General features: G+C 41.3%; 1 protein-coding gene across 1 annotated transcript; it reads right to left on the bottom strand.

The window, feature by feature from the left end:
* Nucleotides 1–3,063: 3,063 nt before the first annotated feature.
* Nucleotides 3,064–13,897, bottom strand: OTOL1 (otolin 1; the record flags this gene model as incomplete). The annotated part of the gene is made up of 4 exons (XM_084768761.1): nucleotides 3,064–3,962; nucleotides 4,537–4,608; nucleotides 8,122–8,211; nucleotides 13,510–13,897. The coding sequence occupies 4 exons, from the start codon at nucleotides 13,895–13,897 to the stop codon at nucleotides 3,064–3,066; spliced, it is 1,449 nt and encodes a 482-aa protein (XP_084624887.1).
* Nucleotides 13,898–14,690: the final 793 nt, after the last annotated feature.

Raw genomic sequence — 14,690 nt, 5'->3', positions numbered from 1 at the left:
ATGTTTTGCTATCTTGTAAAATGCTTCTAGTCATCATCAACCCTAAGTACTAACCCTGAATAGTCTACACTTCCTGTAAAATGCCCATCACAAACAGATGGAAGACACTGTCAGGTACCAGGAACCTTACATGTGAATTGTTTCTTTGCTGGCCTTCTGCCTGATTGTCTTCATATCTAATACCCTGATGTCTCTCTCTCTCTCTCTCTCTCTCTCTCTCTCTCTCTCTCTCTCTCTCTCTCTCTGTGTGTGTGTGTGTGTGTGTGTGTGTGTGTGTGTGTGTGTGTGTGTGTTTCAATTATTCTATCTTCCTCTGCTAGTTGGTTCACTGCCTTCTGAAACTTGGTATTGGAAGTAATATGAAGGAAAGGGAAGGGGCTAGAAGGATGGCTCAGTGGTTGAGAGCACTCAGTGCTCTTCCAGTGAACCAAAGTTTGATTTCCAGCACCAACATGACAGTCCACGACCATCTGCAACTCCTGTTCCAGGGCATCCAGCAGCTTCTTCTGGTTTCCTCATGTACCAGACAAACACATGGTGCACAAACATGTGCAGGCAAATCACTCTTGCACACAAAATAAAATAATATACATTTAAGAAAAGAAAAAACTCTAAGTTCTGGAATCACTTCACTACTTAATACCTGATTTAGGAAAGATTTCAAATGACGTGCTTTAACTTAACTTAAATCACTCGCAAGTTATCTCATTCTTCCTCTAAAAAGAAAAAAATGCAGGCACAGCCATGGCTAAAGTCACATTCTGGTCTACACAGAAGAAAAATCACTGGATAAGAAACTAATGCAACATTTCCAAAAATTAATATCCTAAAGAATATTGTTCATGGAATGAATTCAAAACTAACAATAAACTCGAGATCACTGAGTAAAACAATATTAAGTTATTTTATTTTCTATGCAAAAGTCAGAGACTACATTAATGTGCCTTATGAATCTTCATAGGATGTATATATATATATATATCATTGAACTTCCAGCATTTGTTTAATATGGAAGCTTCTCTTTTCTAGTGATTCACAATAACATCTAGAAATGGCTCTGCTCTGAACTGTTTGGGAAACACTCTGTTAAGATGCATATGGATAAGAATTTCAAAAGCGAATGCCTGCCCAAATTGGCAGAACATGACCAGAAAATTCCCCGGCACCCATTTCCTGACTTGGCATCCAAAGATTTGCAAATCTGTATAACTGTACCTCTGCAAAACCAAATTCCATTTGGATTCAATAAATTTCACTTTTATAAAAGAGTGAAACTGCTGAATTATCCAATATTCACAGTTACTAAACATTTACTTTGCAAATGAATTTTACCCCCACCTGCTCCCAAAGCGTTATCACTGAATAACTGGAAATAATATTATAAAGATGATGATAAGGGTGCCAAAGAACGTATCAGAAGTAAATGGTCTATCATAAAGAAAGAGCTGAAACTTTGATCAATACTAATTTAATTTTATTTTTGAGTCTCTTGGGGACATTTAGTTCTATGCACAATAATTTGAAGGATAGTTAATTGAGTGACATCTTTTTCAACTTCCTTTTCTATATTTATCCTTAGCCTACATAATATAGGTTTATGTGCAAATCCTTACACACAGATAAATTTTTACGATAGTTTGCCAACTCTTCCACATTGCCTGTGTATTTTTCTGAATTAAGCTGAAAGGAGAAGGCCTGTGTTATATTGAAAGGCACCCTTCCGAGAGAATCAGGGGCTTTGAAAAAGAGCTGTCATCATGGTCTGTCAGCTGTTGCCCTCACATTCACACGGAATGGAGTGACATGTCATTACAAGAGATAAAGTATTTAGAAGGATATTGTCTTAGTGACTGTTCCATTGCTGTGAAGAGACACCATGACCAAGACAACTCTTTTTGATGTTATTTGTTTTTCCTTTTTAAATTTGTATTTATTTAATCACTGTACAGCCTGATCCCAGCCCCCTCCCTCCTTTCCTCCCAGGCCCACTCTCTCACCCCCACCTCCACACACACACACCTTCTTCTTTTTCTTCTTCTTCTTCTTCTTCTTCTTCTTCTTCTTCTTCTTCTTCTTCTTCTTCTTCTTCTTCTTCTCAGAGAAGGGCAGGCCCCTATGAGGTACCAACCCACCCTCGCACCTCAAGTCATATCAGGACTAAGGCCTTCCTCTCCCACTGAGGCGCCCAGCTTGAGGAAAGAGATCCAAAGGCAAGCTACAGAGTCAAAGATAGTCTCTACTCCCGGTGTCGGGGGTGCCACAAGCCACGTGATAACCATGCTGCACATTTGCTACACATGTGTACGGGGTCTAGTTCTGGCCCATGAAAGCTCTTTGGTTGGTGGTTCAATCTCTGTGAGCCCTTTGTCCTTGATCCCTCTGCTACCCTCTTATGATAAAAGGCATTTAATTTGGGGTTCATGGTTCCAGAGAATAATAGAGTGTATTACCATCACAGTAGGAAGAAGACAGGCAGGATGCTGGAGCCATAGCAGAGATCTTTACATCCCGATCTGCAGGCAGAGAGAGACAGGGACAGAGACAGAGGGACACGAGGCAGAGACAGAGAGACCGGGCCTGACAAGAGCTTTGGAAGCCTCAAGGCCCATCCCTAGTGACACACTTCTTCCATTAAAACCACTCCTACTCCAACAAGGCCACATCTCCCAATCCTTTCAAACAGTTGTGTTCCCTGTGACCAAACATTCAGATATATATGAACCGATGGGTGGCAATTCTTAGTCAAACCACCACATACATACTTAGTAACTGTAAGTCTCCTGCATAGATTTGAATGTTACTGAGATTAATTCCTTCAATGGCACCAGGAATGCTATTATAATGCTAAATGGAAAACAATAGCTTTGAACTTAATAGACACCTTCTCAAATGCATATAAATATGTCAAAGGAGATGTTTTGAAATAGGAGCAGTTGACTCTACGTTGTACTTTTTTTTTTTTAATGTTTCTGTATTGTATTTATAGTGAAAAAGTCAAAGTTTTTAAGAGCCCCACTCAAAGTTAATAGAGTAAATCAAAAGCGCAGCGTCCAAAACCCAAATTTATGGTAACTTTCCAAGAGTTTCCTCCGGGTACAGAAGGAACCCACTAAAAATGCTGTCATCCTCAGGGCCGACGTACAGTCCGTTCCAGTCTTTTGACACTTCCAGCCACACTTGATCTCCTGCACTCAATTTCAGAACAACGAGGAGAGAGGCCTGGTCTACTTGCTGACCATAGAGCATCTCTCTGGACTTGAACTGCTTCCGGTTGCGGGCCACGAGGCTGATTCGAGCAGGGCGACCCCGCACAGTGACATGATAGGAAAAAATATATGTCCCAGGAACACTACAGTTAAATTTCCCAGTGACAGGGCTATAATCCCCTTGGTCATTGGAGAGAATCTTGTCAAATTTGATGGGAATATTGGGGGGAGGGAAAGGCTTGGACAAAAGAGCACTAAATGCGGACTGTGGGACTTGAGTGGTTTCGCCTTTAGATCCCTTGACACCCCTGGAGCCCTTTTTCCCGGTGGGACCTCGAACGCCTTTGCTCCCCACCTCACCCTTTGGCCCCGCAGGTCCGGTGACACCAGGAGGACCTGTCTCTCCTTTTTCTCCTTTTGGGCCAGGCTTGCCTGCGGGCCCCGGTAGACCATCTGAGCCCGCTTTGCCTTCAACCCCCGCATCTCCCTGACTACCTTTCTCTCCTTCCACTCCTGCCTGACCATTCTGCCCCTTTTCACCTTTCTCCCCAGAATCTCCACGGTCGCCTTTCTCCCCGACACCCCCCTTCTCGCCCTTGGCCCCAGGCTCGCCGATAAAGCCATGAGCACCCAAGACCCCAGGGTCCCCTTTCTCTCCTTTGGTGCCATTCCCACACAGGTCCCCCTTGGAGCCTTTCTGTCCTTTTGTTCCTGCCAAGCCTGTGTTTCCTTTATCTCCCTTGGGACCGAGTCCACCTGGAATGGAAACATGAAACAATGCTTAAGAATCATATAAACCACGGCAGGCTGCTATTACTAAAGATCTAAAATATTAAAATATTACCAATTAATGGGACCCATAAACCTGCTTCTTGCCTTGGCGAAGTCTCTTCTAGGAGTCAGTAAATGCCGTGGGTAATAATTACCATGTCATGTTTTACAAGGAGAATAACTAAGGTGTCCAAGAAACAAGAATGTTTCGGGTTTTTTGCTTTTAAGATAACAAGGAATTGGTTGCTTCCACTAGCTTTTGTATTTCGCACAATCCAAGAAATCACTTCCGTCTCTGTGTTAGCCATGGATACCCGAAGTCTCGCAAACACAGAAATGCAGATTTTTTTTTTCTGATGACAGCTCAAGAAAATGAACAGAACGCAGACATATTTGCCTAATGTCCCAACTCCTAGACTCACCTCGTCCAGTGAGCACACTGGGTTATTAAATCAATGAGAATCTCAGTATAAGCCTTGCACACTCCTGTTTCACAAGCTGGAAGACACGGGGCTTTCCTGTCGCCCTTGAGTTCCTCCCTCAGAAGATTGGACCTTACCTTGCTCTCCCGGTTTTCCTGGGTATCCTGGAACGCCACCTGCTCCTTGGTCGCCGCGTTCTCCCTTTAGTCCTAAAATAGAACAGGGATTCATTTCAACACGACTGTTTCGTTTGCGGTAACGCTAACACGTGGTTCAGAGCTGCACCACACAGTAAGGTTTCTTAACAAAAATTGCTTAATGGTAAAAGAGTATGGGAAGAGAATGTGTTGAAGGCCATTAGGAGGACTGCGCTCTGGGTAATGGTAAGGCACTTAGGGGGAATTAAGAGCTGACCCCTTCAAGCACAACGGCTCTTTCTCATGACATTCACACGATTCTTCAAACTCTTCGTGGAATTCCTAATACCCTGCAAATATTGTGTATGTGTTTGCTGGTGGTTTCCCTATTGCGAATCTTGAATGACGGTCAAAATGTCCTTTTTGTCTGTCACCCACCATAGCAGCTTAAACAAAGAAAGAGTTCACAACACTCTTCTATCAGCTAAAACTACTCAAAAAACCAATCCAGGGATGAAAACTATACTTAACGATGACATGCCATTTCTTATTTTTAATAGCTGAATAGTATTCCATAGTGTAAATGTACCACAGTTTCTTTATCCATTCTTCTACTGAGGGACATTTAGGCTGTTTCCATGTTCTGGCTATTATGAATAAGCCTGCTATGAATATGGTTGAGCATATGTCCCTGTTGTATGGTAGAGCATTTTCTGGGTATATTCCAAGGAGTGGAATAGCTGGGTCTTAAGGAAGCCCTATTCCCAGTTTTCTGAGAAAGTGCCAGATACATTTCCAAAGTGGTTGTACTAGTTTGCATCCCACCAGCAATGAAGGAGTGTTCCTCTCTCTCCACATCCTCGCCAGCATGTGGTGTCAGTTGAGTTATTGATCTTAGCCATTCTGATGGATCCTGGAAACCTACAAGAGGAACTTTATGACAGGCGGATCTGGGTCCTGGGGTCCTCCTCAAACTATAGCACCAGCCAAGGAAAATATAGGCAGTAAACTTCTAACCCCTACCCAGACTAGCCGATGGACAGGACATTCTCCACCATTGAGTGGAGAAGGAGATCTGACTTTCACACGAACTCTAGTGCCCCATCTCTGACCACGTCCCCTGGATGGGGAGACCTGGTGGCACTCAGAGGAAGGATAACAGGTTACCAAGAAGAGACTTGATACCCTAAGAGCATATATAGGGAGAAAAGGTCCCCCTCAGTCACGGACATAGGGGAGGGGGGGAAGGGGAAAATGGGAGGGAGGGATGAATGGGAGGATACAAGGGATGGGCTAACCATTGAGATGTAATATGAATAAATTAATAAAAAAAACATGCCATTTTCATGACATTTGGAATAACTTCTCTACATTCTTCCAGAGCTACAAGAAACACTTTTGATAATAAAAGATTTAGACATTCAGATATTTGTCATACAACCCAGAAAAAAATCATTCTACTTTCCTAAGGAGGTGGCTTCTCTATTATTACACCACATAAAGCCAAATGTAGAAATGTATCACATAGAACCCCGGAAATAATATCTGGATGTATTCTGACAGGTTCTGATGTTCAGTGAAAGTGAAGAGCTCCTCCTCGGGAGTAGACATTGGCCACCTTCATCCAGCATTACTGGCATTCTTGGTTATTGTTTTGTTTTGTTGTTGTTGCTTTGACACAGTTTCACTGTGTAGCCCTGGCTGGCCTGGAATTCACTATGTAGACCAGATTGGCCTTGAACTCAGAGCTATCTACCTGCCTGTACCTCCCAAATACTAGGATTAATGGTGTGTGCCACCATTCCCAGCATTACTGGCATTAACCTTATTTAAGAAGATTAATTTCTACGTTGGAATTATTCCCTTGGATGGTGACTGACTAGCATGCAGCTGTTCATGCAAGGTTTTGGATTTTTTTTTTTTTTTACTTTCAGTCTTAACTAGAAGTCCACGCTAAGTCTGGAAGTAAAAGAAAAGTGGAGTTGACACTTCATAGAAACTGGCTGAATGAAATTCTGCTTTGATCATTCATCAAAGCACCTTCTTAAGATCCGTATCTTAAGGTACCTCCCTGGATCTTCTTCTACTACCTGAAGTCTAGCTTCCAAAATGTATGAAGCATCAGGGAGGTTCATCACTCATGCTTATTTCACAGGTTCCCTGCTAATAAAGTTCAGCCACAAAAGGACTCAACGTTTCCAAAAGTGAAAAAATCGCGTAACTGGCAGCTGTGAAGTAACCCTCTCTTACCTTAGCATATGTTTTGACTTAATTACGTCACTGACTGTTCTAGCAGGAATGAATTAGGCAGTTCCTGAGCCATGCGGAGGGTGATGTATACGTGATGTTAAGACTTCTGACAGGTGGCACTGGAACACTGAGCTTGATGGATAGGTGGTACTTCCACAGGGTACCACTATTCACTGAGGAATTTCTAAACATCCCAGTCAATCTGTAACTTTATAGTACTTTTAAAGTACCCAAAGAACCAGTCAGTTCTGGGGCAGAAAGCCTTCTATGCTGATACATGCATATACAGTTGCAGACTTCTTGAGCAGGAAAAGATAAATCAAAGTGTTCATACTATAAATCTTGATGAACAGGTTGTCAATAAATAAAAGTCTATTTCTGCCAGGTTCCAGGCAATGTAAAACCGTTGCTATATTTTAATTATTTCTTTTATTTTTGAGATTATAATATTTAATTTATTTAGCTGTCCATCCTTCATATGCCTCTGATTTCAGAGTAATCTAAAGACAATATCAAATTCTTCTTAACAGCCAGCTTTCTACTTAAGTTGAATACTTTACTGAATCCCCTGGTCCTGTGTTATTTAGTGCTAAATTAATTGTATCATTATTTTTAAAAATCCACACTTAAATGGGTGTGTATTGCTCAATGAAAGAGATCTTATCTGGCATGCACAGTCTCACTCCCCAGTACTAGAGGGGGGAGGGGAGAATGAAAGATCTCACCCAGAAAGAAGGACATTCCCAGGCACTATACTTTGTGACTTCTAGTCTCTGGGTCGTACTGGTGGCAAATAAGTGATGGAGGGGTTGTTTAAGAGACTGTCTTGGCATTTTTTTCTCTATGGTTTCTTGGTTGGTTGGTTGGTTGGTTGGTTTAGATTTTTGTTCTTTGTTTTGGTTTGGGGGAGAGGAGAGAAGAGAGAGGGAGAGAGAACATAAAATTGGATGGGTAGGGAGGTGGTGGTATGTGGGGCAAGTTGAGACTGGGGAAAACATAATCAAACCATATTGCCTAAATAAACAAAAAATATAAAGTAACGAAAAAAGAATATCTCTCTATTTCCCTATCTGCTGCTGAGATAGATAGATAGATAATAGATAGATAGTATAGATAGATATCTCTCTGTGTTGTGATATTATCATATACTTTAAAGTTTTTCAGTTAGCCATCTATAAAGTTACTATTTTATGTCAAATTCATACTTGAGGTGATTTATCAAGTGCTTTCACTTTAGAAAGGCCATTTTTAGTAGTCTAGCATTTGTTTAGCAAACTGTTCTTTAAAATGATGCAGAGTCTCCCTGAGTTTGATCAGAAAGAAAAGGTTACATACCTTTCTCTCCTTTTTGGCCTTTGGGGCCTTGGGGTCCAGTGGTCCCTGGGAGCCCTGGGCTGCCAATGTCACCAGTCTCTCCTTTAGGACCTAGAAATGAAATTTTAGAATCATTGCATTCAAAAAATTGTATTTGGAAATTCACTTATTCAGGAGAAAAGGCAGTTGTTTTATTGAAATATTGAAAACTGTCAATGTCCTAATGATAAAATCTGGTGAGAATAAGTCATTACAGAATTCTAAGGACAATATTTCTGTCTGATTTGCAATTTTGTACTACCTGAATAGATAAATTGAGCCCATTAGTACTTGTCACTATATTCATGGCAGTGATCAAATGATTCAGGGAAGCGGCGCTATATCAAATGACAAAAACAAAATGATTATCTGACACTTTAACCTCAGACAGACCACACTTTTAAATTGGAAGTAAAAACACAAAACCAAACACGAGATTTCCCATTCGTCCGCTTACTCACTGATTAGGAACCATGTGTGAGGTGTTCCTGTGCACTAATGTGTCTTGCTAGGTGCTAGAAACACAGCCATCAATGAGCCAAGGGCCCTTACCCTCCCCCAACAGGCACAAGACTCTGTGCAAGGTAAACATTTGACAGGCACAAAGAGAAACAGCAAGTGTCCCACTAGAGTTGATATAGGGTGAAATAGGAAGGATCCACTGAAAGTTACAATTAAAAGCAAAATGAGTTACATTTACAAGATCAGAAGAGAAGTCTCTGAGAAAATAGCATTAAGCAAAGGTTCAACAAAGGAATCAGAATTTCATGAAGTATCTTTTTAAAAGACAGAATTTTTAGACAAGTGAAAAAGCAGCACTGTGCATAGGGGTAGTGACCCAGAGTGGGGGTGAAGGGGGTTGACATCACTGGAGAGTGTCTTAGCTGCCCTTCAGTTGCTGTGAAGAGACACCATGACCAAGACAACCCTCATACAAGAAAGCATTTAATTTGGGACTGATGGTCTCAGACAGTCGCACAGGAGTCACTGTGGCTCCACCTCTGCAGCACACATTGTTTGACTTCTAAGCTGATACAGGTTACACTCCAAGTCTGCTACTATTCTTGGTGGCCATCTGTTGATACCAGAATCTTCCAACAATGATAGATTCCTTTGCTACAATGGGGTTGCCCTGTGACCATCATGGTGGGAAGCAGGCAGGGAAGGCTCTCCAGCAAGAGCTGAGAGCCTTACATCTTGAGCCACAGGCAGCAGGCAGACAGAAAGAGACAGACTGCTCCTGGTTTGGGCTTCTTAAAACCCAAAGCCCACACCCAGTGATGCTCCGCCTTCAACACAGCTACACTTCCTAATCTTTCCTACATAGCTCACCACTAGGAACTAACCATGCAAATATATGAGGGGGGCGGGCAGTGGCGTTCTCCATCAAACCACCAGATACTGGTATTCATCCAGGCATATCACTTACTTAGAATTCACCTAACTCTAAATTAATTATTCTTTCTGCAAGTTCTGCTTTTTGCTTGGAATAATTGAAGGCTAATGTCTTCAGAACTACAGCATATAGATAATCACGCTCAATGATATTACAAATTTTCATTGTAATGATAAGTAAGGTCTGTGGGATAGAATGAAATAGAAATTTAAAAAAAAATACTAAAAGTGGAATGAAAAATTGTATTCAGTAGAATTCCTCTTTGAAATAAAACTATGAATTTTTAAAAAAGAAAGCCATCAGTAAATCGCTTGCAATGGAGGTTAGGGTTGAAGGCAGGCCCTTCCATTTGAAGAAGAATTACATGAAGGAGGGGGAAAAAGACAGGCTAAGCAGAGGACATGAGAGCACAAGAAAGGCAACCACAGTTTGTCATGCAGTGTCTCCTCCAAAGGTGCGGTTCTGTTGTTAAGGGAACCAACGAAATACATGCCCGAGTTAGCACAGGAGCACCCTGCAACTCCACACAGGGTCCAACAGGAGATGGGGTGCTCTCACATCTTCATGGGATGTACATCTAGGTTGTTTTCCTGTAAACACTCTAACTAAGACTGAGAATAAGGGGGAACGCTGGGTTTTCACCATGAACTGATTTTGCCTCCACTCTGTGACCTGGCAGGTGCTGCAACCTCTAGGATGACCAAATGCTCAACAAGCAAGGAGCCCATCACCAGATACAGTGTAAAAATACCTTCAGTGTTTTTTTTTAATAAAGATATAAGAATGATATGTTTCCCCTATCTTCTTAACATGGGTTGCCCACAGTAACTGGACTAAAAACAGAAGCAAATTTTGAAGTGTTGCCTTCCAACCATTACATGTGTCTGAATACGCAGCATGTGATGCCTGCAATGCATGCATTCACATGATCAAAGGAATAAGAGTTAAGGAAGAAAAGCTGACATGCTTGGATTGGAGTAGGCTTATTCTTTCCCTTCGAGTTTGTTCAACACTGCTCCTATATTAATTACTTTATTTAATTATTTACTTTTGGTTTTCCAAGACAGGGTTACTCTGTGTAGCCTTAAGCTATCTCAGACTTGCTCTGTAGGTTAGGGTGGCCTCAAATTCATAGATATCCACCTGCGTCTGCTTCCCCAAGTGCTGGGATTACAGGTATGCACTACTGAACCTGGCTCTTATATTAGATTTCTAATAAAGAAAGAAGAGGATGAATCACAGAGAAAGTCTACATATGTATTTAGGTATATATATATATACACACACATATATACATATATACATATATATCAACAATTAAGGAAAAAAGAGGCCATAAATGTGAAAGAGAAAAGCAGGTTGCATGGGAGAGTTTGGAAGGAGAGGGAGGAAGTGATGCAATTATATCATAATCTCAAAAAATGAAAAATAATTTTAAAACACTGGTAAAGCTAGAATAACTGTTTGAATCTCCAAAAAACAGGATGTTCTCATATCAGGACCAGAGAATTCACAAGCGGGAACCACACTCATTCCATATTAACTGAGTGACAAAAGTGAGTCATAGAGTATTTATTCCATTTCAGGCATCATGTCATTCATATTGGTTGCATTATTATTTAACCGTTTCCCACTGCTGAAACTGAGACCTAAGGAAATAATGAAACCTCCTTAGGAAACAATTGTGACCGATTCCACCTTCTGAGCTTGAGCCCAGCCTGATGATTTGGGTCTGTAATTGCAACTACTTGAAAGGCTGAGGTAGGAGTTGGTCAAGTTCCTGATCGGCCTGAGCTTCAGAGTGATTAGCAGGACAACGTGGGCAACTTTGTGGGGCGGCTTTAAAAAAAAAGTGGCAGTGCAATAGCCTTGCATGCACAAAGCCTTCTGTATTCAATTCACAACGTGAGTACATAACATTCTGAGCCAGGTGACATAACGCATTAGGCTGTGACATATGAGCTAGATATGCAAGAAGCTTGGCCCATCTCCAAAATATATGTCACAAAGATTGGAAGAGAGGCTGAAGTCCAAGAACAGTCTCATCAAATCCATCATCAGGGGAAGCATAAGCCCTCATGATCTGGATCTCAGTCTTCTTAGGAGGAGGCAGTGTTGTGCCTGGCTGTGTCTTCCTGGCCCTGACTTGGGGCCTTCTGTCCTTAAGCAGCTTACGAGCCAAAGAAGTCATGAAGAGTTCTGATAAATATGAGGTCCTCAGCCTTGTCACATTTTTTTTTCTTTTTTTTAACTTTTTAAAAATTAATTTATTCATATTACATCTCAAGTGTTAGCCCATTCCTTGTATCCCGCTTTCACCCTATTCCCCTCCCCTATGTCTGTGACTGAGGGGGACCTCCTCCACCTCTATATGATCATAGGGTATCAACTCTCTTCTTGATATCTTGTTATCCTTCCTCTGAATGCCACCGGGCCCCCCCATCCAGGGGACATGGTCAAATATGGGACACCAGAATTCATGTGAAAGTCAGTCCCCACTCTCCACTCAACTGTGGAGAATGTCCTGTCCATTGGCTAGATCTGGCTAGGGGTTCGATATTTACTGCATTTATTATCCTTGGTTGGTATAGTAGTTTGAGCAGAACCCCTGGGCCCAGATCCACCCATCATAATGTTCTTCTTGTAGGTTTCTAGGACCCTCTGGACCCTTCTATTTCCCCATTCTCCCATGCTTCTCTCACCTAGAGTCCCAATAGGATGTCCTCACATCTATCCCAATTTCCTGGTAAGTGCAGACTTTCATGGCACATTCTCAATAATGCATCATCAACCATGAAACCTTGGGGGTCTAATCGCATTCTCTTTATCCCTTAATCCAGCTCAGCATAAACAGCCCATCTTTCTAAAGCCCCTTACTACAAGATGCAATCAATCAAAAGCTCTGTGGGGATGCATAATTACTGATTTTACAGCTTTCTAGTCTTCAGGATACATGCAACAAACATTACATGAAAAAATTTTTTGAGGAATGGTATCTTTAAGATTGACATACTCATCTTAATTTTATCTTGACTATACTACATAACACATAAAAGCCAAAATGCATTACAGTAAAGCTGAGAGCATATTGATTATGTGTACATTAAAGACATCTGAGATTTTGAAACAGTAACCACAGTGTTCAGCGGAGAAAATTGCTGGGCAATGACAGTGTTGCTTCGGCATTTCAATGAGGACCAAATTGAATTCTGTGCTTCGTTCCCACTCACAGCTCTGCCACTTCTAACCCTAACTAGGAATAGCACTCAAAAAGTCCATCAGTTGCCACATTTTCTTACCACGCAACACAATTTTCATTTGCCAATTTTTTAAAATCCATCACTACAAATCCCGCTGATCACGGCCTGAGCTACGTAAAATAACCTCAGCTCCAGGGCTGCAGTTGGGAGTCCCTGAACCTATTCAAACCAGCACTATTAAGAAAAGGGGAGGTTTTTACCCCATCCAGTAGGCACCGGCCATGTGTAGTAATAAGAACTCTTGAAATATGACGGTTGGGGCTGAATAAGTTGCTCAGTAGTTAAGAGTACAGGCTGCTTTTCCAGAGCACCTGGACTCAATCCCCAACACCCATAGTCTGGGATGGGTCACAGTCATCAATAACACCAGTGCCAGAGGACACGATATCTTCTTCTGACTCCTATGGGCACCGGGCAGACACGTGACTCACAAATATACCTATGCAGACAAAATACCCACACTTGTACAATGAAAATAAACAAATCTTTTTTAAAAAGAAAAAGAAATGTAGCTGTGGTTTATTGAGCTGCATTTTATTTTAATTTAAATATCTATCAATAACCATGCTTCAACTTGCATTTGTCACCTATGTACAAGTAGCCCATCACTGCTGCTTGCATGGCAGTGCAGAAACCCTCAGAACAATTCTATTTCCCACCCCACCCCACCAACCCTGTGTCGCTGAGGCTGTTCAGTGGGGTGTTTTCAAGTACCTTGTTTTCCCATCTTCCCAGGTTCTCCTTTCTGCCCAGGGACAAATGAACAACAATGGCAGCAATTCAAAAAGAAATCGGCCGTGTCCAGAGAGAAGGTTTCAAAATGAAAGAGCTTGGCTGTGGCCGAGGCAGAAGGGTCAGTGGTAGGGTCTGCCATGGCTGACGCAGGGGGCTCGGTGGTGGGCTCCACCATGGCAGCCACTTCTGTAAGGAGAGTTTTCTCTTCATCCACTGGGAAGCCATTGGATGGCTTTAGGCCCTTCATCATCTCTTTTGTCTCAGATTTCTTCGTAAATTTGGTGTATGGTGTGGTCTTTGCTATTGCATCCACATCAGCCATAGCCAAAATAATTAAAACAGCACAAAGCAAAGGAAATATCCACATACTTGAGGCTAGAAGAAAAAGATTAAAAAAAAAACCACAAATTATATGCGGTCCAAATAAAAGCACTAAGTAATATCATTTATCCTTATAAGAGAAAAATAAGTACATCTCTGAGGCATAGGAATAATCAGCATGCATGATTTGGAATGATACACTGTTGGTCTGTTTCACATGTAAGTGTATATGTGAGTCACCACGGAGCATTTTGTTTAAAGCATTTATTATAGGAGCACTTTGCTTTCCCTTTTCCCTTCTGGTTGTTTCTTGGTGTTACGTGTTCTCAAACAGTGCTCTCAATCATTCAAATTATCTTGCCAAAGAGCAAACATGATCTATAATAAATGCAGCTTGCCTTAACAGCTCATATACCCTGTGGAAAACAAATATGTGTGATTTCCTCCCTGACCTCACTCAGATTTATAGGAATCAAATGCGTTTGTATTAGAGGGAGATGAAAAATATTGAACTGAATAGTTTATTCCAGCAAACTCAATTGTTTCAGAAAAATACTGGTAAAATAGTCTTTAAATCTACTAGGGATAATGGCCCTGTTGTGAGAGCACTCTTTTAGAATCTATTATAATAAACGGAGAAGGAGACAATAAAAAAATCATAACTTTAAATATATGCTCTGCCCTCAGATTTTTCACATGCCACTTAACTCTGGGATTCTCTGCTATATAATTTGGGGAGCTTTTCTGAAAATTCACATTTATCTTTGAATTACTTTAGTTAGGCAAGTATGATTATTCTTATTAATTTTTTTAACAATATCCAAAAGACATGATACAAT

The sequence above is a fragment of the Acomys minous genome, assembly GCF_964271855.1.
Source record: "Acomys minous genome assembly, chromosome: 19".
Lineage (NCBI taxonomy): Eukaryota > Metazoa > Chordata > Mammalia > Rodentia > Muridae > Acomys > Acomys minous.
The sequence above is the reverse complement of the archived record's forward strand: the minus strand, read 5'-3'. Positions and strand labels throughout refer to the sequence as shown.